This window comes from Asterias rubens, chromosome 19, assembly GCF_902459465.1.
Source record: "Asterias rubens chromosome 19, eAstRub1.3, whole genome shotgun sequence".
Taxonomy (NCBI): domain Eukaryota; kingdom Metazoa; phylum Echinodermata; class Asteroidea; order Forcipulatida; family Asteriidae; genus Asterias; species Asterias rubens.
In genome coordinates, this window is record NC_047080.1 from 10,852,840 (window position 1) to 10,878,372 (window position 25,533).

Consider the following 25,533-nt stretch of genomic DNA (forward strand, 5'->3'; position numbering starts at 1 on the left):
TCAACAATTTAACAAATTTGTTTTTAACCATTTATATTTACTACAAATGCAAATAGAATTTCAGTGAACAAAATAATTTACTTTTTTATATGGTGTTGATAACTCACATAAAACAGTCGTCGTACTTTCCCTGCACGCATTACCAACAAACACAAAACAGTCGTTGAATTAAATGCAGCGCGTGACTATTGTTTTGCTATTCATCACGTGTGCATTTTCAGTGATTAGTCATTTGTACCGGATTTGAGCGCTCGGCGACTCATAGCCAGTCTATCTCTATTCTCTCAGTCGATAAACCAAAATGGCTGCGCAAACTCCAGGAATTCAGCAGTTGCTCCAAGCCGAAAAGAAGGCCGCAGAAAGGGTCTCAGAATCAAGAAAAAGTGAGTATATATGACAGTGTGGACGATGAAGTATTACAGACATATATAAGGATATTACTGTGCGACTTGTTCTCGTTATTTTGGTCGTTTAGAAGGATTTGTTCAGCCAAATTTTGTTGATTTGTTTGGCTCATTTTCTTTACACACTGAGTCATGTACATCGTAGACAAACCAGCAGAATATTTTCATAAAACTATGGAGGACGAGGTAGAATTAGAGATAAAACCATTAAAGGTTTAAAAGATTAACTTGGAGACATGTCTCAATGTCTGTTGAAACCTCCCCATTCCATTAACAATAACATGAAAGGATTTCAGTATCCTGCCACCACATTATTTTTCACTTTTTTCCCCAACCAAAGAAATTATCTTCTTTTTTTCTTGTTTGTGAAAATTAGATAGATTAGATAAGATAGGCCTATAGACCCACTACTGAAAATAAAAATGAATTTAATTTTATTTTGCAAATAAAAAAGATTTGGCAAACGGGGCATATTGAAAACTTATTGGTCAATTCTATCTACTAAAACTAAAACTCAAAGATGGTATTGAAAAGCAGAAAGAGAGTTGACTGTGTAATGTCTAGCTGTGTGACTACTGTAGTTTAGATGCATTCACCAAATTATCATTATTTTGCAAGCCATATTTAGCATGGTTCATCTATCATTTCAGAACGACAGTGGATTTATTGAATAGTCAGACAGTAGGAGGTTTAAATGAAACAGTTCATTTTATAGATTACTGACGATGATATAAACAGATAAACAACTTCATTGTAAAATAAATTATGATTTTTTGTTTCTTTTCAGAGAAGAACAAGAGGTTAAAGCAAGCCAAAGAAGAAGCCCAAGAAGAAATTGAGAAATACAGAAGATTAAGAGAAGAGAAATTTCAAGAAATTCAGGCAAATGTAAGTTCACGTCTGTCTCTAAATAACCACACCCCTTAAAGGCAGTGGACACTATTGGTAATTACTCAAAATAATTATTAGCATAAAAGTGACCTTTCTTGGTATTGAGTAATGGGTAGCTGTTGATAGGATAAAACATTGTGAGAAACGGCTCCCTCTGAAGTGACGTAGTTTTCAAGAAAGAAGTCATTTTCCTCTAATTTGATTTAGAGACCTCAAGTTTAGAATTTGAGGTCTCGAAATCAAGCATCTGAAAGCACACAACTCTGTGTGGCAAGGGTGTTTTTGTCTTTCATAGTTATCTCGTAACTCCTACGACTAATCAAGCTCAAATTTTCACAGGTTTGTTATTTTATGCATTATTGAGTTACACCAAGTCAGGCCTGTATGCTTCGTTTTTGAAGGGGCGGGGGCACCAAGGCATTTTCTCTTTGGCAAAGGGCACCCTATGAGGAAATTGTACATTTTTGCTGGAGCATTTCAAGGGCACCAAGGCAATGGCAAGGGCAATGGAGGCAATCGCCTCCGTTGCCTCCGTGAAGTATCAGGCCTGCCAAGTGAGAAGACTGGTCTTTGACAGTTACCAATAGTGTCCAGTGTCTTCAAACGTTGTTGAATTGGGTTAATTAGAGTATGACATAGTTGAAGATTTTCTTGAAATCCAATTCCTGAATTTAAAAATATTGAAGAGAGCTCTTGCCGCAAGAGTAGGGCTTCACTGATGCTGCAACATTTTTTTTCATTGATGCATCTCCTGCTTTGCTCTCATTCATCCTGGATGCACTTTCTTCCCCCCACAGTACCTAGGCTCCAAGGGTGACCAAGTCAAGGAGGTGGAGGAGCAGACAAGGCGTAAGATCAGCGAGATGGATATCCGTGTCTCAAAGAGCAAGGAGGAGGTCTTGTCCGGGCTCTTTGATCTTGTCTTCGATATCAAGGCAGAGCTCCACGAGAATGTTCGACTATAAACATTTTAAAAATCTGGTGAGGCAGATATTTGGCTTTAAAAACACAATTATTTCTAGGGTTTAAGAATATAATATCTATTGATATCTATGTTGTGTATATATACACTATTTGTGGAGAGAAAACTAACTGTTGTAGTGTTAGGTGGGATACATTTTCAATATAAAGGGTCTGCACTTGCTTGATTTAGATTCCTTTACAATCATAGTTAACCCTCCTACTATTGGTGCACTCTCCTGACCAAATTGCTCATCAACAAAATTCCACATGAGACTTTGAGGTTCAGTCCACACTGGTTTTGACTTTCCAAATGAATGCCAGCTGTACAAACAGAAGAAATCCATTTCCACACATGGCTGGGATTTCATCTGTGAGAGGGCAATGCCATTTTCATTTTGCAATGGGCACTTCCAATGAAAAATCTTAAAGTCTATTATGAGAAAGATCTATAGGGGCACCAAAGCAAAGACCAGAACAATCATACCCTAGGTTGTTCTTCCAGGCCTTAACCCAATGCTAGCCTAGAACTTGAAGGTGTGGTACTCTGTGGAAGCATATGGTTACAGTTTGTAGGAGGGTTCCTTAAAGCCATTGGACCCTTTCGGTACATAAAAACAAAATAAAGTTCACAGATTTACAAATAACTTACAGGGTTTACAGAAGGTAGTGGTGAAAGACTTCTCTTGAAATATTATTGCATGAAATGCTTTACTTTTTGAGAAAATAGTAAAACAATATAAATTCTCGTTAGCGAGAATTACGGATTTATTTTAAACACATGTCATGACACGGCGAAACGCGCGGATACAAGGGTGGGTTTTCCCGTTATTTTCTCCCGATGATCGATTGAGCCTAAATTTCCACATGTTTGTTATTTGATATAGAAGTTGTGATACACGAAGTGTGGGCCCTGGACAATACTGTTTACTGAAAGGGTCCAATGGCTTTAAACAAAATATACTATTTCCCCCATACCTTAGTTGGTACAGTATTAATCATAAACATTCCTAGGCTGTCTCTCTGTATTTTCAACTGGTATCAATGTCACTGAGTGACCAAAGATTTTGCTTAAAGAGCTAAGTAGAAGTGAGTGGTGAACGAGTAAAAAATGCTCCACATTGTAGCATCTTGGCTGTTCATCTGTCTATGGGGTAAGCGATTTTGGTTTATGCTTAGCAAACATTTTGTGGTGGCAGATCTATGACTTTGGTTTATGGTCACAGTTAGTTTTGTTATTGATAAGTGAGTGTACAGTGTTGGAATTTGTAATAGTTTGTAATTTAATCTACCTTGGTGCTCCTCTACAGTAGCTAACTACATTAGGACCCGCCCACCACCACAGTATAATTGTCTATTACACAGATCCATGTACGTCATGCTAGGGGTATGGAAAATAACACTGTGTATTCATGGAGAGGTTTTAGGGACTTTTCGTTTTCGACGACGGATGGTTCTGCGACGGTAAAGATGACATTTGGCGTCATCTGCGCAATTTTGTTGTACTCGACTTGGCTGCTTTTTGTGCTTAAGCGGCCCTATGAAATTGGGCGATTTTTGTCTGAAATCCGCTGATAGTATATGAACAATAACAAAAGTCCATGAGCAAAACTGCATATCACGTGAAAAAAGACACCTGCATAATTGATACGCCATTCAGAGTAATTTGTTATCAGAATTGATTAGAATCGTTAATTGTAGTTGAGGTTTTTTATCAGTCAGATTTGTCAATGGTTAATTTTAACTCATTAGAATAGATAAAATTTATTTCTATAGATTTGTCCTTCAAATCATGGGTACTCATAGGGATTTTACCCTAACCCTCCTGTAAAATATAAAAATAAAACTCTTTTGCAGAACAGCAGGGGTGTTTTTTTTAGGGGGGGGGGGGTGAGGTGGTGCCAACCAACCAAACTTTCAATGCTCTAAAAGCACCTTTTTATTTGAACATTTTTTTGGGCTTCTATTCTTTCTTTCTCTATATTAATTTAAATTAAATTAAACAATTATTTAAAAATTGACAGGCTCTGGACGGGGATTTGGTCCAGCCAGTGCCTCCTTGTCAGCTGCGTAGTTGCATATGCAATAATGTCCGCCGGATAGTATTGCATAGAGGACACAATTGCATGCGACACCCTTGCCCTTTCAAAAAAGAAGCATACAGGCCTGCATGCTTACATCACCTGTCCTGGAATTTCATCTTTGAGAGAGCAAGGCCACTTCCATGATTGAAAGAGCACTTGCATTTGAAAAACTTCATGTCTGTGGGGAACGTTTGAAGGGGCACGGAGGCCAAGACCATACCATGGGGCAACAGAGACAAAGGCCTCCGTATAATTTCAGGCTGCATCACTCATTGATAGCAGGTGCCTAGGTTTTGCTTTGTGCCATAAAGGTCTCTTATAGTCAGTGTTCTTTGTACTCTTACCCGAAGGTTTAATATCTAAAATGTTATTATGTACTATCTTGTAATTATGATGTATAATTGCAATAAATATAATATCAACATTCAAAAAATGTCTGCAAGTGTAAGGTTTGTTTAAAAATGTGTGAATAAAAAGCTTGGAAAGATGGGGAAAACTACAAGTACATCTAATATTTCACATAAAATATCTTTACTTAATATTCTTGTCATTCACGAAGAAATTTGTAGAAAATCTTGGATGGATTGCCCCACTTTGTCCAAATTTTGAAATTTGGAAAGGGAATTGCCCCTCCCCCACACGCAAAACAACAAAATAATATGCAAACAGCGCCCTCTTGCAAGCAGTTTGCACTTCGATAATTAAATAGCGCCCTCCATTGACAAAAGTGGATCCAGTTAAAACATGGCGCCTCCCACACAAAGTGAGAAACAACATGTGTGCAACTAAAACTATGCAGGATTGCAGGCTACTTAGATGAAGACTCATTGTATAAACGTAGTGTGTGGTCTGCTGTTCTGGTGGTCGAAGTCATTTTTAATCGATAGACGTCTCTGAGTCCAAAACTGAGCTAGAATTTAACAAACTGCGGTCGTCATTGAGTTTTGAGTTGAGTTGACGTTTGTTGGCTGTGTCACTGTGACTGTCACTGTGTCAGTGTCACACAGTGTGTGCAGCTTTTCTAATTTCTGTACACACCACTGAGGGTTGTCATCATGAATAATCAACTAGTCAGGCCAACAGCTCAGCTAGCCTCCAGAGCATGGAACAACTTGAATGGTTTGTTTGCTGTGTACAAACCGTCAGGAATGCCAGTCAAGTATGTCAAAGAGACGATACAAACTTCCCTCATTGAAGGTAAATATCAAAATCATACATACTGCTATTTTTTAATGATATATTGATTGATAAGCTAGTGAGTGGTAAGTTTTTCAGGTTTGCACTGATGCAGAACGCTTCGTGGGAAGTGGGTGACGCAGGGATTACGGAGTACAGTAACGGAAGACAAAATGGAATACAAATATAATTTTCGCCAAATCCTTTCGTTCGGTAATTTTATTCCAATCTCTCTTTCACTCAGTATCAGTACATGTCATAATGGGCGGTATTCATCACACACAGCCATGACAGCGCCACCACCACTGCGCCAGGTATGTGCAGCAAGCAGTGCACAGAAAAACAGCATGCTGTAGTGACATGAAAGTTGTTACAAATTTGTAAATAGAAATGCTGCTGTTTTAGCAAATTCGAATCTGCTCTCATGTATTGTCAAAATGTTTTCGTTCTGAAGTAATGGCATTAATGGTATGGTCGCAATTACAATCATGTGGTCAATTTGAAAGTACTGCACCCACTATTAAATCAATATGACCTACCCAACACTCTGGCTATTGTAATTTCAACCTACTTTTTTGTGATTGCATTTCTAGATTTGAACAAATTGGAGCAACGCCCTCAGAAACAACTCGTCAAAGTGGTTCAAGACGTTGCAAGACTTGAAGACACACCCAATGCTTTGATGGCTGTAGAGGTGCCAAGCTTTGCTGATCATCCGTTAGTCAGAGGACCACTCTTCTCTAGGATAAAAGTTGCTGTTGTGTCGGTCGGAGTGGACACAAAAATGTCTGGTGTCATGGGTATGTACTGTACGTTATAAAATTTAGAAAAATAGAACTAGCTGTTGCAAACTGCTTACCAACCAACAGGAACTTTGGTATAAAAAATGCAAAAAAATAATAGTGGCCTGACGTTCCGACCCTAGAAGAGTCTTTTTCTTTTAGCCTTTGAGAAATACTCTGCTAGGGTCGAAACATCAGGCCACTAAGGAACTAGTATTTTTGTGTCATTATTAAAATTAAAAGAGTTTTCAGTGAGGGATTTTATCCTCCCTAAAATCATTGCCTGTGGATTTACATAGTACTTTAATTTTTAAGCATGTAAACCTAAAATCAAAACATTCTTTAGCCTTGTATTACCTGAACTCAATTTGGAACAATCTTCTTTTTTGTCTTTCTCCAACTGCAGTTCTTTCTGTCAAAGATGGAAGCAAGAAGATTGAGTCGTATCTTGGCGCAAGGATGCCCAAGGTCTATACAGTGAAAGGTCGTTTTGGTATCGCCACAGATTCACATGATGCTGAGGGGAAAATCTGGCAAAAAACATCGTTTAGTGAGTACTTTCATTCATTCATTCATAATTGGTTTATTATTTTAAAAACAAATTCCCATGGCGACCGGAGGTCGAATTACAGGAAAATATACAGAGATTAAAAAATAAGAAAAAAAACACACTATTTCACATTATTTTAAGAAATAATTGATTAAGGAGAGTAGAATTTTTGTATTACTTTAATTAAATATTTTTTTAAAACTTTGATTCGGGGACCTGATGGAAACAACAAGAAGATGAAAAGCTGCCATAGCAAAATCTAGAATCAAGTTGCCCAAAAAGAACAACAAAAAGCAGGATCAATTGAATAATTCTATGTAACAGCGACAAACTAGAGAAGTGGAGCCAGTGGTCATCGAGTCCTGAGACCTGCTGCTAATGTCTGACTAGGTGTGTTGTTCACTCACACTTTTTGGGCCCTGCTGCACTTATCGAAAAAGAGAAAGGGGTAGCCAGTGTTCCTTGTTGTATATTGCTCACAGCACCTTGGAAACCATTACATATCAATCGGTTTCATCTTGAGCATTGTTGAGTGATGGATTGGGCACTTTAAGAAAACACTTTTATTATTTATTGTTTTCTATTTTTTGTCCATCAGAGCATGTCACCTGTGAGAAATTTGACCGAGTCATTTCCAACTTGGAGAGAAAGCACCAGAAGGTCTTGTTCAGGTCAGTGTTGGCTTTATCACCCCAGCATTTTTTTTTATTACTTTGAAAATGTTTTTTAATAGCCTTACTTCTTGGAGTCGGATAGCCACTTCAAGGTGAGAGCTACACTTTGGGCTGTCTACCTTAATCAACTATCACCACAGGCACGTTGCCACAAACTCCTGGGGCTGAAACAGGGGTAACCTCTTCACAGTCCATAAGAATGTAGGCTTGGGTATTGTCCACAGAGCAGAACCTTCTTAGTAATAAGTTTGGTATTAAATGCCTTGAAGTATTAAAGAGTACTTTTGGTAATTACTCCACAAGTTACCAACCATAAAACTTACTTGGTAAAGAGCACTGGAGAACTGTTGATTTTTTTAAAGATTGTAAGAAATGACCCCTTTTGAAGTAATGTACTTTTTTAATGCATCCTCAAGATGGGAAAAGCCCGGTGCCATTGTTGATTTTGAATGATATTTGTTTCTGTGACTTGATCAATTACAAGTGATCACTCAAATTGGATTCTCCCCAAGACACTCTGTCACATCATGGTTGGGGACACACGTGTCTAGACCAGGACTCAAACCCAAACTCAGCTGAACAGAAACACCAGTGCTTGAGTCTGGTGCTCTTAACCACTCAGCCACGACACACCACAATGTCTCAGGCCTATTACTTCAAGGGGCAACAAATGCGATTGCCTCATGCCTCCTGGACTAGACCACCGAGAATTTCGGTAGTCTAGTGGGTAAGACACTGCTCTAGAACTGCAATTGTCGTGGGTTCGAATCCCACCCAAGTAACATGCCTGTGATAATTTTTTCACAGGACTCGGGGGGAAAGTACCGAGTATACAGTACTACCACACATCGGTGTATTGATAAAAAGCAAAAATTCATATTTTGTTTTGTAGCAATGCTGGAGTGGATCTTGAAAGTCAAGAAGCGTATGAGTTGGCTGTCCGTGGTCTGCTGAGACCGTTTGGTGAGGACCTTCCACCTCTCATCCTGAACATCAGATGTATCCATTTTGAGCCGCCAGATTTTGAGTTGGGTGAGTATCAATGCTGCTTACTTAAATCAGTGTGTTTTCAATTTCATGTGGAAATTTCTTCTTTGAGTCGTGTTGGTTCTGAAAAGAACCGGTGGTTAGGACTCAACAATGCAATCAGTGTGCTTTGATCATCTTCAGAATTAAGCATACTGATCAAATCGTTGAGACGTTAACCTACAGGTTCAGAATCAACGCTACTTAAAAAAGTGATTTCCACATGGTGTTATTGCAAACCTCTCTTAGTTATACTATACGTATTCGCTCAGTTTCCCCTAATTTCATTCGAACTTAGGTTTCTTTAGCTTTTGTATTAAATTTAATTTTCATGCACACATTATTTGTTCTTCTCATTCAGGTTCGTTTGAGTCATTCTGTATTTAACTCAGAAATTAAATACTACATTTCTACAAGTTGAATTTCTACTACCAATTTACAATTGATTGAATTGAGTGGTTGACCAGCTTTGTGACCTAATGAATTTGATAGGATAGGGCTATAGAGCTCAGATTGTAGAGTGCTTGCACGGTAATCCGGAGGTCGTTGGTTTGAGTCCCACTCCAGTAGATTTGTCTTTATTCAACCCCAAATACTATTGGTAAATGCCTCAAATTGATCTTTTCGACTGTTGAATGCTCATGCATTGGAGCATTCATGATTCAATTGATTTTGACGGTCTCCTATTTTGTCAATAGCTTGGTCGGGTGTATAAGAAGTCAGAAAGTTGCATGGCTTCTGACTGACACCCCCTGAACAAAGATGTTGACAAAAACATGAACCCTTCTTCTTTTTCACTTAAAGGGTGGCTGCAGTGTTTTTTTAAATTCATTTAAACGATTAAACATGACTTTTTAAACCTGAAATATTTTTTTATATTTTTTATTAATTGTGCAAGTATTATTAAAATGGTTTTCAAGAGATTAGGGGGACCCACCCCGTCCCTAAAAGGGAGCCTTCATTTGCATAAACGTGACGTCATGTCGGTAACCCGAGCCGCCGGGCCCCCCTGGCTGTGTGCATATAGAGACGTGTGCACTGTGTAGCCTGGTACCTAGGCGCGTGTAGTTAGGGACCAGACTCTTTTTGCCGACGATATGTTTGAATTCCCGACGTGACGTCGATGGTTGGGGGGCGGTAACAATCCACAAAGGGGGGGGGCATGACTAATTCGCTAATTATGCAAGTCAGATATGTCGGGAATAAACAAAACACATTTTATTGATGTTCAATACATATATCAGAAATAAATGACAGCAAAGTTAACTGTTTTATTTGAATTCACTGCAGAATTCCTTTAAAGGAAACCACTCCTTATTATTATCGTTACTGTATAATTTAAGAGATGTTTGAAGCTATAATATTAGTAAACTTGCGGGTATAATTCTCTTTTTTTGCTGTACCAACAAGTGTACTGTTTATAGTTTATTCTTACTGTATAATTTGATCAATTTTTATCCTCAGAAATCGAATGCATCCATGAAACAGCCCAATACCTCAGGAAAATCGTTCACGATCTCGCCCAAGACATGAAAACCAGCGCCGTTGCAACACTTGTCAGGCGAACTCAAGACGGCCCACTCACGCTGGATGAGGCACTCCTCAGGAAACAGTGGTCTCTTCCGTACATTGATGAGGGACTGAGGACCTGCAGACCGCTACTCAAGAAGAAAATGTTCAGCGTGAGGAGAAAGGTCGAGGGAATTCTTGAGGAGACAAGGTGATGGTTTCTTGTGCGAAAGATTCGTTGATTGATTTGTGACTTGATTTGGTTACTGGTTTACCAGACTGAAGTCTCCAAGTGAGATGAGGGATAGACTTGTTAATCTGGATTTAGTTACTAGTTTAGTAAACCTTGTCGACTTAGCAAATTTTTCTGATTTTTGCTGATAAAATGTACAAGGCTATATAATAGGCGTAAGTACAGGCTATATAATAGCCTTAAAGTACTTTTCAAATGTTGGCGAAAAAGTGTACAAGGCTATATGTATATAATACAATGTGCCAAAAAAAAGCACAAATAGTCTTGTGTACTTAGCAAATTTTGCCGAAAAAGTGTACAAGGCTATAGCCTTGTGAACGTTGCAAATTTTGCAAACTTTGCAAGGCCTTGTGAACTTTGCAAATTTTGCCCCCAAAAAGTATACAAGCCTATTATATCCTCCCCTTACCAGTTTTCACGCTATTATGCCTTTTTCTTAGAATTGGGAAAAAAATAATGATGCCTTATATCAACCGATGCCCTAATTACCTTCTTTTGTTAATATGAAGTATGCAAACATATATTAAATTTGATGGACATTGAAATGTTCACACTACACACCGATCTTCGATGCCTTCAACTGGCCCCATTTGTTTTGAGTTTTTCCTGTTTTCACGGCAAACAAGAAAGCATAGTTTCCCGGTGAAGCCATGCATGGAAGAAACATCTACAGTGACTACAAGTGTTCTTTGAGACTCTGTGTATTACTCTATAGCCAGCAGTTGTCTTCGTTTTATTCAAAATATTTTTTAATGAAATTTTAAAATTACCATGGTAATTTGCAAAAAATAACAAAAATAAATAATAAAAAAAAGTGTGAATAATCATTGGCTTTCAAATCTGATTTTTATTTATTTTTTCCCCCTTTTTTTCTCTTAAAATTTATAATAAAGCGTATAAATAAACAGTGATAATTGAATCAACAAGCTGATCGTTTAAATTTTAATATTAATAATAATATTGATCGGAGGGTTAAAAAAAAAAATCTCCAAAAATATTAGAAAATTACATAAGGCACATGGCTTCTTTAAGCCTCTGTATTTTTTTTCCAGAATGCTCAGCAAAATATTCAGGCACATGGTTTGATCATCATGATTTGTGAATTGAAATAGTGTTTGATGAAACTTTTTCGGTGGGCAAATATTTTTATATGGCCTCAACATTATGACATACTTTTGTACCTTGTAGAAATGCCTAAAATACCAAACTTTTTGCATTTACAAGTGCAAATATCCAGTGGAGCCTTACGTGTTTCTAAGTTTTGGTCAAGGGAGAGGAGATTCTTTGCTTGGCAAATAAAACCACACAATTTTTATCTAGGGACTGTTTACATCGCGCACAGAGAGGTAAAAGATTTGCCACGATTTTAGGGACACCTCGAAAACAGGACCTCCTACGGTATAGCCTTGTGAATTTTGCCGAAAAAGTGTACTGTGATTTTGCAAGTTTTGCCGAAAAAGTGTACACTTGTGAACTTAGCAAATTTTGCTGAAAAAGTGTACAAGGCTATAGCCTTGTGAACTTTGCACATTTTGCCCCAAAAAAGTGTACAAGGCTATATATAGCCTTGTGAACTTTGCCGAAAAAGTGTACAAGGCTATAGCCTTGTGAATTTTGCAAGTTTTGCTGATAAAGTGTAGCCTTGTAAATTTAGCCAAAAAAGTGTACAAGGCTATAGCCTTGTGAACTTTTTCGGCAAGTTCACAAGCTTGCAAGGCAAAGCTTGTCAAATTTTGCCGAAAAATGGTACAAGGCTATAGCCAATATTTGATAAACGCTCGACTTGCCTCGTGATTTTTTCAATTTTGCACAACAAGAAATTCCCATTTACCTAAATCTCTGAATTCTACTCACTTTTGTCAGCTGTAGGTCTCAATAAAGTAGTTGTATAAACATTCACCCTGGAACCCACTTCCACAAAACCAGTGATCTTGACCCACACGCCTACTGCTGGTGATAGAGAGCAATCCTCCTTTTTAACCGTTTGTCAAGATTATAATGGCAAGTTTTGTTGACTCAAAACACTGCTTCCGCGAATCACACACAACAACATCAAATTCCGTCTATATTGGCGTGTTTAATTTTTTGTTGTATTATTAATATTATTGTTTAGGTATTTACTATTCATTGACTTCTACAACTGGTGTCGTGGCTAGTCCAAGAACGTGTCGGACTGGGAGCTACGGGACCCCGGTTCAACTCCCGTGTGTGCGTTTTTCTTTTTTGCTTGGACGCAGTGAGTGAATTATTTAAGTAGTATAAAAATCATCTCCAAACACCAACGGGCACTGTGGCGACACGGTGCACTGGATAGTTCAATTGCGTGCTATCCAGAGCTGGTACACCGGTTCGAATCCCGCCCGTACCAAGAGGGACATGACTTTTACTGCTTGCACCAGTAATGGATTGGGGTCCGTCATGTCTATCCCCAAATTAGGTGTGGATGAAGATATTCCGTGTGGGAGAGTAAAGGAGGGACCGGGACTGCAAGTCCCTTAAGGGTTCTAATGGGTGATCACCACGCTGGTTTCGATCAGACTTTGAGTCCCCTGAATGCCTGGTCGTCACTCTGACTAACTCTTTGCACAAATTTACTTTAACTTTATTTAACTTTAACAACTATATACCAACAATATTTATAACCAATTTGAGCCACAAACTGAATTTTTTTTTGACAAGTGGGCCTACACAAGGCCTTCCAGGCAAAATTTGAAAGCCTTGTGAACTTTTCAAATTTTGTCGAAAAATTCACATAGCCTTGTAAACTTTTCAAATTTTGCCGAAAAATTCACAAGCCTATAGCCTTGTGAACTTTTCAAATTTCACAAAAGTCACAAGGCTATAGCCTTGTGATTTTTCAAATTTCACAAAAGTCACAAGGCCTTGTGAACTTTTCAAATTTTGCCGAAAAAGTCACAAGGCCTTGTGAAATTTTCAAATTGTGCCGAAAAAGTCACAAGGCTATATAGCCTTGTGAACTTTTCAAATTTTGCCGAAAAATTTTCAAATTTTGCCGAAAAAGTCACAAGGCTATAGCCTTGTGAACTTTTCAAATTTTACAAAAGTCACAAGGCCATAGCCTTGTGATTTTTCAAATTTCACAAAAGTCACAAGGCCTTGTGAACTTTTCAAATTCTGCCGAAAAATTTTCAAATTTTGCCGAAAAAGTCACAAGGCTTATAATAGCCTTGTGAACTTTTCAAATTTTGCCGAAAAAGTCACAAGGCTATAGCCTTGTGAACTTTTCAAATTTTGCCGAAAAATTTTCAAATTTTGCCGAAAAAGTCACAAGGCTATAGCCTTGTAAACTTTTCAAATTTTGCCGAAAAATTCACAAGCCTATAGCCTTGTAAACTTTTCAAATTTTGCCGAAAAATTCACAAGGCTATAGCCTTGTGAACTTTTCAAATTTCACAAAAGTCACAAGGCTATAGCCTTGTGATTTTTCAAATTTTGCCGAAAAATTCACAAGGCTATAGCCTTGTGAACTTTTCAAATTTCACAAAAGTCACAAGGCTATAGCCTTGTGAACTTTTCAAATTTCACAAAAGTCACAAGGCTATAGCCTTGTGTTTTTTCAAATTTCACAAAAGTCACAAGGCTATAGCCTTGTGATTTTTCAAATTTCACAAAAGTCACAAGGCTATAATAGCCTTGTGAACTTTTCAAATTTAGCCGAAAAATTTTCAAATTTTGCCGAAAAAGTCACAAGGCTATAGCCTTGTGAAATTTTCAAATTTTGCCGAAAAATTCACATAGCCTTATAAACTTTTCAAATTTCACAAATGTTTTCAAATTTTCAAATTTTTAAATTTTGCCGAAAAAGTCACAAGGCTATAGCCTTGTGAATTTTCAAATTTTGCCGAAAAATTCACAAGGCTATAGCCTTGTGAACTTTTCAAATTTTGCCGAAAATTTTTCAAATTTTGCCGAAAAAGTCACAAGGCTATAGCCTTGTGAACTTTTCAAATTTCACAAAAGTCACAAGGCTATAGCCTTGTGATTTTTCAAATTTCACAAAAGTCACAAGGCCTTGTGAACTTTTCAAATTTTGCCGAAAAATTCACATAGCCTTGTAAACTTTTCAAATTTTGCCGAAAAATTTTCAAATTTTGCCGAAAAAGTCACGCCTTGTGAACTTTTCAAATTTTGCCGAAAAAGTCACAAGGCTATAGCCTTGTGAACTTTTCAAATTTTACAAAAGTCACAAGGCTATAGCCTTGTGAACTTTTCAAATTTTGCCGAAAAATTCACAAGGCTATAGCCTTGTGAACTTTTCAAATTTCACAAAAGTCACAAGGCTATAGCCTTGTAAACTTTTCAAATTTTGCCGAAAAATTCACAAGGCTATAGCCTTGTGAACTTTTCAAATTTCACAAAAGTCACAAGGCTATAGCCTTGTGATTTTTCAAATTTCACAAAAGTCACAAGGCTTTGTGAACTTTTCAAATTTAGCCGAAAAATTTTCAAATTTTGCCGAAAAAGTCACAAGGCTATAGCCTTGTGAACTTTTCAAATTTTGCCGAAAAATTCACAAGGCTATAGCCTTGTGAACTTTTCAAATTTTGCCGAAAATTTTTCAAATTTTGCCGAAAAAGTCACAAGGCTATAGCCTTGTGAACTTTTCAAATTTCACAAAAGTCACAAGGCTATAGCCTTGTGATTTTTCAAATTTCACAAAAGTCACAAGGCCTTGTGAACTTTTCAAATTTTGCCGAAAAAGTCACAAGGCTATAGCCTTGTGAACTTTTCAAATTTCACAAAAGTCACAAGGCTATAGCCTTGTGATTTTTCAAATTTCACAAAAGTCACAAGGCCTTGTGAACTTTTCAAATTTTGCCGAAAAAGTCACAAGGCTATAGCCTTGTGAACTTTTCAAATTTCACAAAAGTCACAAGGCTATAGCCTTGTGATTTTTCAAATTTCACAAAAGTCACAAGGCCTTGTGAACTTTTCAAATTTTGCCGAAAAAGTCACAAGGCTATAGCCTTGTGAACTTTTCAAATTTTGCCGAAAAATTCACATAGCCTTGTAAACTTTTCAAATTTTGCCGAAAATTTTCAAATTTTGCCGAAAAAGTCACGCCTTGTGAACTTTTCAAATTTTGCCGAAAAAGTCACAAGCCTTGTGAACTTTTCAAATTTTACAAAAGTCACAAGGCTATAGCCTTGTGAACTTTTCAAATTTTGCCGAAAAATTCACAAGGCTATAGCCTTGTGAACTTTTCAAATTTCACAAAAGTCACAAGGCTATAGCCTTGTGATTTTTCAAATTTCACAAAAGTCACAAGGCTTTGTGAACTTTTTAAATTTAGCCGAAAAATTTTCAAATTTTGCCGAAAAAGTCACAAGGCTATAGCCTTGTGAACTTTTCAAATTTTGCCGAAAAATTCACAAGGCTATAGCCTTATAAACTTTTCAAATTTCACAAATGTTTTCAAATTTTCAAATTTTTAAATTTTGCCGAAAAAGTCACAAGGCTATAGCCTTGTGAATTTTCAAATTTTGCCGAAAAATTCACAAGGCTATAATAGCCTTGTGAACTTTTCAAATTTTCCCGAAAATTTTTCAAATTTTGCCGAAAAAGTCACAAGGCTTATAGCCTTGTGAACTTTTCAATTTTTGCCGAAAAAGTCACAAGGCTATAGCCTTGTGAACTTTTCAAATTTCACAAAAGTCACAAGGCCTTGTGAACTTTTCAAATTTTGCCGAAAAATTCACATAGCCTTGTGAACTTTTCAAATTTTGCCGAAAAATTCACATAGCCTTGTAAACTTTTCAAATTTTGCCGAAAAATTCACAAGCCTTGTAAACTTTTCAAATTTTGCCGAAAAATTCACAAGGCTATAGCCTTGTGAACTTTTCAAATTTCACAAAAGTCACAAGGCTATAATAGCCTTGTGATTTTTCAAATTTCACAAAAGTCACAAGGCCTTGTGAACTTTTCAAATTTTGCCGAAAAATTTTCAAATTTTGCCGAAAAAGTCACAAGGCCTTGTGAAATTTTCAAATTGTGCCGAAAAATTTTCAAATTTTGCCGAAAAAGTCACAAGGCTATAGCCTTGTGAACTTTTTAAATTTTGCCGAAAATTTTCAAATTTTGCCGAAAAAGTCACAAGGCTATAGCCTTGTGAATTTTGCCGAAAAAGTCACAAGGCTATAGCCTTGTGAACTTTTCAAATTTTACAAAAGTCACAAGGCAATAGCCTTGTGATTTTTCAAATTTCACAAAAGTCACAAGGCTATAGCCTTGTTAACTTTTCAAATTTTGCCGAAAAATTTTCAAATTTTGCCGAAAAAGTCACAAGGCTTATAGCCTTGTGAACTTTTCAAATTTTGCCGAAAAAGTCACAAGGCTATATAGCCTTGTGAACTTTTCAAATTTTGCCGAAAAATTTTCAAATTTTGCCGAAAAAGTCACAAGGCTTATAGCCTTGTGATCTTTTCAAATTTTGCAGAAAAATTCACAAGGCTTTCAAATTAATTTGCCGAAAAATTCACAAGGCTATAAGCCTTGTGAACTTTTCAAATTTTGCCCGGAAGGCCTTGTGTAGGCCCACTTGTCAAAAATAAATTCAGTTTGTGGCTCAAATTGGTTATAAATATTGTTGGTATATAGTTGTTAAAGTTAAATAAAGTTAAAGTAAATTTGTGCAAAGAGTTAGTCAGAGTGACGACCAGGCATTCAGGGGACTCAAAGTCTGATCGAAACCAGCGTGGTGATCACCCATTAGAACCCTTAAGGGACTTGCAGTCCCGGTCCCTCCTTTACTCTCCCACACGGAATATCTTCATCCACACCTAATTTGGGGATAGACATGACGGACCCCAATCCATTACTGGTGCAAGCAGTAAAAGTCATGTCCCTCTTGGTACGGGTAGGATTCGAACCGGTGTACCAGCTCTGGATAGCACGCAATTGAACTATCCAGTGCACCGTGTCGCCACAGTGCCCGTTGGTATTTGGAGATGATTTTTATACTACTTAAATAATTCACTCACTGCGTCCAAGCAAAAAAGAAAAAAGCACACACGGTAGTTGAACCGGGGTCCCGTAGCTCCCAGTCTGACACGTTCTTGGACTAGCCACGAAACCAGTTGAAAAAGTCGATGAATAGTAAATACCTAAACAATAATATTAATAATACAACAACGAAATTAAACACGCCAATATAGACGGAATTTGATGTTGTTGTGTGTGATTCGCGGAAACAGTGTTTTGAGTCAACAAAACTTGCCATTATAATCTTGACAAACGGTTAAAAAGGAGGATTGTTCTGTATCACCAGCAGTAGGCGTGTGGGTCAAGATCACTGGTTTTGGGGAAGTGGGTTCCAGGGTGAATGTTTATATGACAACTACATCATTGAGGCCTACAGCTGACAAAAGTGAGTAGAATTCAGAGATTTAGGTTAATGGGAATTTCTTGTTGTGCAAAATTGAAAAAATCACGAGGCAAGTCGAGCGTTTATCAAATGTTAGCTATAGCCTTGTATCATTTTTCGGCAAAATTTGACAAGCTTTGCCTTGCAAGCTTGTGAACTTGTCAAATTTTGCTTGAAAAATTCTATAAGGCTATTTATATAGCCCTGTGAACTTGTCAAATTTGGCTTGAAACAGTCTATAAGGCCTTGTGAACTTGTCAAATTTTGCTTGAACAAGTCTATGGGGCTATTGGCTTGTGAACTTGTCAACTTTTGCTTGAATAAGTGTTCACTAGTTAACTTCAAATTTTGCCGAAAAGGTGTACAAAGCCTTGTGAACTTGGCAAATTTTGCTGGAAAAGTGTACAAGGCTATTATAGCCTTGTGAACTTTCAATTTTTGCTGAAAAAAGTCAAAAGGCCTGGTGAACCTTTCTAATTTTGCCGAAAAAGTCGCAAAGCCTTGTGAAGGCTATTACAGCTTTGTGAACTTGTCAAATTTTGCCGAAAAAGTGCACAAGGCGTTGCCGAAAAAGTGTACAAGGCTCTAGCCTTGTGAACTGAGCAAATTTTTCAGGCATAGTAAACAAGGCTAGAGCCTTGTACAGCTTTTCATGCTAAATTTGATAAAACTGATGATTTCGATGAAAACAGCTAGATGTTGATGAAAAATTCAAGACCAAAACCCTTGTAAATGAAAAGTAAGTACAGACATTAAATAATCTTGGAGGCAACAACAAAGACTGAAAATCTCAATTGAGTGGTTATTAATAGACATAGAATCTATGACATACTTGCAGTTGATAAACTTACAATTGATAAACTTACAATATTAGTAGAAACAGCTGCTCACTTTATATAACTAATAGTACATGTTTTGTTTAAATTGGTACATAAAGAGTGACACATGATTTATACTAGAATCTCATTTGTGGTTTCACATTCTCAAGAAGAAATGACAGTTCTATATTATTTTCTTTGATTTTTTTAAACTATGCATTGGTGCAGACAGAATGAAAGATACATAACAAGCGTAAGTATAGTACAAACATATCATATAATCTGGTATGAAAAGTGTTACGCATGATTTAAAAGTGAACTTGATATCTGGTTTAACACTCTCCAGAAGAAAAAAATAATTCTAGATTGCTAGTTTTTTTGTTTTACTTGTAAACTTGTTTGAACTCATTTGTGGGTCCATTTTATAAACAAAAACTTGATAACCACCCATACTATGTAGCAGTTATTTAAATGTATCAATTAATAATTTATAAAACAAAATTACCACCTGGCACATTTTAGATCAATCTAACATTGAAATCTACAGCACAAATAGAAAAAAAGTACAAATAGGCCTGGGGTGGATTTTACAAAGGTAGTCCTAACTTAGGACTAGTCCTAGGCAATGCTAAGAGATAGGACTGGTCCTAAGTTAGACTGGATAGTTCAATTGCGTGCTATCCAGAGCTGGTACACTGGTTCGAATCCCGCCCGTACCAAGAGGGACATGACTTTTACTGCTTGCACCAGTAATGGATTGGGGTCCGTCATGTCTATCCACAAATTAGCCTTGTAGATTTTGTTCAAGCAAAATTAGCCTTGTGAGTTTTGCCTTGTGAACTTTTAAAATTTCACAAAACTCACAAGGCTACATAGCCTTGTGAACTTTTCAAATTTTGCCGAAAAATTCACTGGGAGCTACGGGACCTACGGGACCCGGGTTCAACTCCCGTGTGTGCTTTTTTCTTTTTTGCTTGGACGCAGTGAGTGAGTTATTTAAGTAGTATAAAAATCATCTCCAAACACCAACAGGCACTGTGGCGACACGGTGCACTGGATAGTTCAATTGCGTGCTATCCAGAGCTGGTACACCGGTTCGAATCCTACCCGTACCAAGAGGGACATGACTTTTACTGCTTGTACCAGTAATGGATTGGGGTCCGTCATGTCTATCCCCAAATTAGGTGTGGATGAAGATATTCCGTGTGGGAGAGTAAAGGAGGGACCGGGACTGCAAGTCCCTTAAGGGTTCTAATGGGTGATCACCACGCTGGTTTCGATCAGACTTTGAGTCCCCTGAACGCCTGGTCGTCACTCTGACTAACTCTTTGCACAAATTAACTTTAGCTTTATTTAACTTTAACAACTCTATACCAACAGTATTTATAACCAATTTGAGCCAAAAACTGAAAACAAATTTGACAAGTAGGCCTTCACAAGGCATTATAGACTATAACCGTGTAGACTTTTTCGCCAAAATTTGACAAGTGCACAAGGCTGGAGCCTTGTAGATTTTGTTCAAGCAAAATTAGCCTTGTGAATTTTGCCTTGTGAACTTTTCAAATTTTGCCGAAACATTCACAAGGCCTTGGGACTTTTTCAAATTTCACAAAAGTCACAAGGCTATAGCCTTGTGTAATATCACTACCTGCGTCCCGTGTGTTCTATGTCACGCGCCAAGTTTGCTTGAAGATAAATACGTTATCAAACGCGTGCTCGTGGAAATGCGAAAAAATATAGCCTTTGGTCTCATGGATTTGGGACGCAGAAGCGCTATATTTTTCCGTATTCCACTTGCGCTTTAGGTATTCTCAGTACAATACTTAGTTCTGTTAAAAATATCCAAAGGCATATCACTCGGGAGGGATTCGAACCAAGGAACAGGTGCGCAACTTACAGGTCTTCACTACTGGATCATGGAGCCCAGTAATCACATCGAAAGCCCACCTATGGAAGAAAAAGTCGGATGTTAATTTTCCAAACCGGTAGAAAAATGCACTCAGATCTTAAGCAAACTGGACTGAATTCATTTCAGCATGTAAGAATATCTTGCAACAGAAAACTGATTTGCTAAATTTAATAGGAGACCATGGTGTCTTTCCTGTTTAAAAATTTTGATGGTGTTATATGTTATATGTTGTTACATAACAGGTGTCGTAAATAAATAAATAAAGTATTTAAACTGAGCTTTGTGGTCACTTGTTCATGTTCTGTGATTTTTTTTACATATAGTGCCCTATAAGCAGTTTGGTTTCAAGTAGCCTAAATCCATGTCCTCTTCTCCTATCACGATCCAAACCAAATTGCTAAGACTTTGATAAAGATAAAATGTCTGACACTGTGATTAGCAAAGATCTAATGCCCCAAACTGTCCCTTGGAATCCTTCGTGGATATAGAACGATTTGGGACTGTTGAGCCAGGTTCATACTTCCTGCATATCTTGACGTCGCGGGGCTGTTTTCAAAGCGAATGATTCTCAGGAAATGCCTACAAGTAAACTGATGCGAATTATTCGTTGCGGATTTGTGACGTCAAAATTTGTATTTGCACTCGCAGGAGGAATGAACCAGGCTTTAGCGTTTACTCTTTCTGTTGCTTTTCTCACCTGTGATTTCTAACTGAGACCCCGTCATATAACTACTCTGTTTGGAAGCAAGGAATAAACACGCCTCGGCTACCTCTGAAGGTTCTCCCTGCCGTTGTAAGGGTATAAACTGCTCAATCTACAATAAAACAAGAGAAAAAACACCTTTACTAGGTGTAAAGGGAACCTGTGCCACTGTGAGGGTAGAGATGGTTCTTGTCACTACCAGTTGCAACAACAAATTTGCAACAAATCTGCAAGGGTTCAAGAGAGAAGCACTGCCAGCTATAAGAGGGATGGAGCTTCCAATCTCCCTCAGGACACACTGAAAACCTGTGCCACTGTGAGGGTAGAGATGGTTCTTGTCACTACCAGTTGCAACAACAAATTTGCAACAAATCTGCAAGGGTTCAAGAGAGAAGCACTGCCAGCTATAAGAGGGATGGAGCTTCCAATCTCCCTTGGGACAAACTGAAAATCTGGACAGCACAAGCACCCATCCTCTTCATGGCAGCATCAATGGAGAGTATAGCAACAACGATAATAATAGTGGCTGCTCTCACAGTGCTCACTCTGTGACGCTCAAGGCGCTTCAACATTCAGTATTTTCCTACAAGGTATTATGGAATTAAGACTCTGGACACTATTGGCAGTTGTCAAAGACCAGTCTTCACATTTAGAGTGTATCCCAATATATGCATAAAATAAACCTGTGGAAATTTAAGCTCAATTGGTCGTCAAAGTTGCGAGATAATAGTGAAAGAAAAAACACCCTTGTCATTGTGTTGTGTGCTTTCAGATGCTCGATTTCAAGACCTCAAATTCTAAACCTGAGGTCTTGAAATCAAATTCGTGGAAAATTACTTCATTTTCAAAAACTACATCACTTAAGAGGGAGCAGTTTCTCACAATGTTTTATACTATCAACCTCTCCCCACTACACTGGGGGACTGCCTTTAACATAGCACCATAAAATTGTTTACAAGGTGCTGTGGCGCAATTGGGGCCAACCAAACCAGAAACACCGGGGGGACCCCTTCTCTTTTTGATAAGTGTTACATGCGTTACACAACACACAGGACCAATCCAAGATGTATAGAACCTTAAACCCTACCTGACTACGGACATTTTCTGGAATGGCATCAGTCATTGGAGTCTTGATAAAACCTGGAAGAACCACATTACAACGGATACCAAACCTAAAAGTAGAAGAATGAACAATCAAACATTGACATCGGTTAAACAAATTTGTGGAGACAACTAGCGCTTTTCTCAAACCTTAGCTTTGGCTCCAACTCTGCCTGCTGATGTTTGAACCACAGCTTGCTTTGTTTCCACTGTGTACGTAGTCAGCTGAGCCCAAGTCGAGCTTTGAGAAAGGCCCCAAAGGTAGTTAGATCTTATTCAAGTGACTGGTAGTCCTGAAAAGAACTGATGGACTCACTTTTTCAGACAGTATACTCCGTCCCGTCCTTTTGAGTTCGTTGCTTTTCAAGAATAAAACTCTTCATTCATTTTGGTTTTATCCATTACTGTACACCGATATGTGTAAGCACCGATTACTCTGTACTTTCCTAAGCTTGGTGAACAAAAACACGCTAGCACACATCAGTGTATATGGGTAAAACCAAAATGAATATTCCTGATCCCCGATGCAAATTTAACATCTATTAAATAATTTGCAGTAGTAAAACTCATGTATGAATAAATCCATTTTGAGATTACCTGGCAAGCTCCTTTGCTGTTGTTTGAGTGAACGCAACCACGCCAGCCTTGGATGCCGCATAATTACACTGTCCGATATTACCTGACTAATAAAACAATAACCAAAGAGAGAGAGATGGTCATTTGTATTTAGACCTCCCACACAAAGGCCTAATTGAACCATTAATTGAATTATTACTGATAAGTATGTCGAAATTCACCCATCGTGCAAATGTAAATTGCCATTACCTGTGACATGTCACATCCATGTTAAATCTCCCAGCACTACCAGAGGTATTCAGTATAGCAATATTCTTCTGTGGACAGTTACATTTAGTCATCCTATTTAGTTTAATAAAAAAGAAGTTTTCCCTCAAATCTCTGGAAAAGGAATTTTGGGCGAAATTTACTTACACTTTTTGCCATCATGGCTGCGTTAAAAGAGTTTTCTGCAACAAAATTTTTTTCAAACCCCAGCAGAATCTTTCTCAAAGTGTAAAAACACTCTGCTTGGATTGAAATGTCAGGCAATTAATTTTTGTTTTGCAATTTTATCATAGGTCATTTTGGTTGGTAAGCAGACTGCAATAGCTTTTTCTATTTTCTAAACGGAGTTAGGAAAAAAATAATTTATTTATATTTTTTTATAGATGGTTTGATCTGACGTACCTTTCCTACAATACTTGCAATATTTACAATAGCGCCCTCTTTGGTCCTATGGTCAATCATCTCCTGGCTCACAGCTTGCGTAACTAAAAACGTTCCCTGAAACATAAGACAAAAAATTACATCATAACAACGATATGCATAGATAAACTTTCGCATCTGAAAAGTACCCAGTGCTAAAAGACCTTGCCATTTTGGGGGGAATTAAAACATTGAGAGTAAAGGAAATATGGAAATTGTAAATTTATCTTGGCACCAAAGTAATAACATGGGGAAATGAAATGCCTCCAGTGTCTCCATGAAGTATCAGGCCTGCAACATGTGTCAAGGTTCTACAGACACAGTCATCTCAGACTGGAAATCAATTCTATCCATCCGCTACTAGAGGACGGTAGTGATCAATTCAAGAAAGTGTTTACAAGCAAGTCTGTTCAGGACACGGCTGTGGGAGACGTCAATTTCAATTCTCTTTTCACAAAATATTAACATACTGGAAAATTCAACAATTTTCAAACTGGCCTCCTTGGATTTCCAGCTACAAGGAACAAAGGTTCAGCTTCCTCAATAAGGCAAAATATAAAAAATGTATGGCGTAAAAGTTTTTGCGGTGGTACGGGACCGTTTATATACCCTGGACTCCGTCACGTTGTAAGCAACGGGGGAGTCCAACCTGGGCTAACCGCCTGATCAGATTCTCCTTCATGATAGTGTAGTCTTGTTTCTCATACCTTTAAATTAATATTGATGACTTCATCAAACTTCTCCTCATCCATCTTCAGCATCATTTTATCCTTAGTGATCCCAGCGCAGTTGACTAAAACACTCGCTGGCTCTTTATACAGTTCCGCAATATGCTTGACCAGGTTCCGAACAATGACTTTGTTGGAGACATCCAACGCAAACGCCTGGTGGAACTGGTGGTTGAATGCTGCATCTTCGGGGGTCTTGAGAGATTCTAAGGTGGTTCTGGCTCGATCTAAATCAATGTCTGTGGTGACGACACTTGCTCCGTGTCTGGCGAAGAGTTCACAAACGGCACGGCCAATGCCACTGCCTCCACCTTCAAGGAGAAAAAGGAATTGTTTTAAACTATTTTCAAACTGACTGGGTTAAATTGATTTTTTAAAACTTGGGTTTGGACAGAGAGAAATACTGACTGGAGTGGACTAGAACCAAAGACTTTCAGATAAACGCACGGGCCATAAGTATCTTTCTGTATCTGAAAACAAATCAAAGATGTTTTAAACCTGAATAAAGCTGTTTAAAAAGAGAAAATTAAAAGCTATTTGGAAGGAAACCCTATCTATCATTATAAAAGGAAGTGGACTATAGATAATAAAGTCAAACAGTAGGAGGGTTGACTATGTACTGTACAACTCACTGTTGAAATATAAATACCATATTGAAGGCTGGAATTGTACATTTCCTTAACATTATACTCACAAAAATACAGGACAGAGCCTAGCTAACCCTAACCTTGATCAGGGTATTTATAATTTAGTATTAAATTAAGTTGACTTCCTCTCCAGTAAATATTACCAGACACAGCCTGCCATACAGTGCTGCAGAGTTGGGCATCCAAAGGACAATGAGCTTATATTATAAACATTGCATCTTAAATGGAGGATATACCTCTGGTAATTACACAAAACAAAAGTGTTCCCTAAACCCTCTTGACAACAAACTGCATACCATAACTGGTTAAGGTGATTTCACACGGTAATATTTTCTAAAAAACATAGTTTCAATATCTCTTAATAAACATGTGTCATCGTTTCACAAACAAGAAATCATACACACACTCTCAAGCCTTAATTGTCTTGATTACATAAGCATCAATAAACCACATAAAAACAATTAAACTCAGCAATAATCACCCGTAACAATAGCCACCTTCCCTGCAAGTTGCAACCCCGCCGCCATGTTGTTTTTTTGGTAAACACTCATGGTCTAAAAATAGATGTGCGGTATCCTGACTAAACGGCATTCAATGAAAGCAGTATTTTTTCTTGGGCGCTGACCAGAGGTACCGGTGCGATTGCACAATCATTACTTTACCATCTGCAA

The 25,533-nt window shown here is 37.8% G+C and overlaps 3 protein-coding genes across 3 annotated transcripts; 2 read left to right on the plus strand and 1 right to left on the minus strand.

Moving 5' to 3' along the window:
- The first annotated feature begins 243 nt into the window (after positions 1-243).
- LOC117303478 (V-type proton ATPase subunit G-like) lies at positions 244-2,587 on the plus strand. Its single transcript, XM_033787697.1, has 3 exons — positions 244-383; positions 1,192-1,292; positions 2,093-2,587. The coding sequence occupies exons 1-3, from the start codon at positions 302-304 to the stop codon at positions 2,258-2,260; spliced, it is 351 nt and encodes a 116-aa protein (XP_033643588.1). The 5' UTR covers positions 244-301; the 3' UTR covers positions 2,261-2,587.
- A 2,496-nt stretch (positions 2,588-5,083) lies between these two features.
- Positions 5,084-10,778, plus strand: LOC117303203 (mitochondrial mRNA pseudouridine synthase Trub2-like). The gene is made up of 6 exons (XM_033787342.1): positions 5,084-5,536; positions 6,109-6,315; positions 6,704-6,847; positions 7,446-7,518; positions 8,414-8,553; positions 10,012-10,778. Exons 1-6 carry the CDS (start codon positions 5,395-5,397, stop codon positions 10,269-10,271), a joined length of 966 nt encoding a protein of 321 aa, XP_033643233.1. The 5' UTR covers positions 5,084-5,394; the 3' UTR covers positions 10,272-10,778.
- Positions 10,779-20,146: 9,368 nt separating this feature from the next.
- Positions 20,147-25,401, minus strand: LOC117303056 (estradiol 17-beta-dehydrogenase 8-like). Its single transcript, XM_033787110.1, has 7 exons — positions 25,344-25,401; positions 24,195-24,526; positions 23,470-23,565; positions 22,822-22,907; positions 22,211-22,295; positions 21,118-21,235; positions 20,147-20,458 (listed from the first exon to the last, which is right to left on the minus strand). Exons 1-7 carry the CDS (start codon positions 25,387-25,389, stop codon positions 20,442-20,444), a joined length of 780 nt encoding a protein of 259 aa, XP_033643001.1. The 5' UTR covers positions 25,390-25,401; the 3' UTR covers positions 20,147-20,441.
- Between the last annotated feature and the right edge of the window lie 132 nt (positions 25,402-25,533).

Bases quoted from the DNA above. Each gene is read 5' to 3' on its own strand.
- LOC117303478 (XM_033787697.1), top strand. From the start codon at position 302: ATGGCTGCGCAAACTCCAGGAATTCAGCAGTTGCTCCAAGCCGAAAAG. The intron at 384-1,191 runs GTGAGTATATAT...GTTTCTTTTCAG, and splicing joins GGTCTCAGAATCAAGAAAAA to AGAAGAACAAGAGGTTAAAG. The intron at 1,293-2,092 runs GTAAGTTCACGT...TTCCCCCCACAG, and splicing joins TTCAAGAAATTCAGGCAAAT to TACCTAGGCTCCAAGGGTGA.
- LOC117303203 (XM_033787342.1), top strand. From the start codon at position 5,395: ATGAATAATCAACTAGTCAGGCCAACAGCTCAGCTAGCCTCCAGAGCA. The intron at 6,848-7,445 runs GTGAGTACTTTC...TTTGTCCATCAG, and splicing joins CTGGCAAAAAACATCGTTTA to AGCATGTCACCTGTGAGAAA. The intron at 7,519-8,413 runs GTCAGTGTTGGC...TTTGTTTTGTAG, and splicing joins CACCAGAAGGTCTTGTTCAG to CAATGCTGGAGTGGATCTTG.
- LOC117303056 (XM_033787110.1), bottom strand. From the start codon at position 25,389: ATGGCGGCGGGGTTGCAACTTGCAGGGAAGGTGGCTATTGTTACGG. The intron at 24,527-25,343 runs GTGATTATTGCT...TTCTCCTTGAAG, and splicing joins GAAGGTGGCTATTGTTACGG to GTGGAGGCAGTGGCATTGGC. The intron at 23,566-24,194 runs GTATGAGAAACA...CTTATGTTTCAG, and splicing joins TCATCAATATTAATTTAAAG to GGAACGTTTTTAGTTACGCA.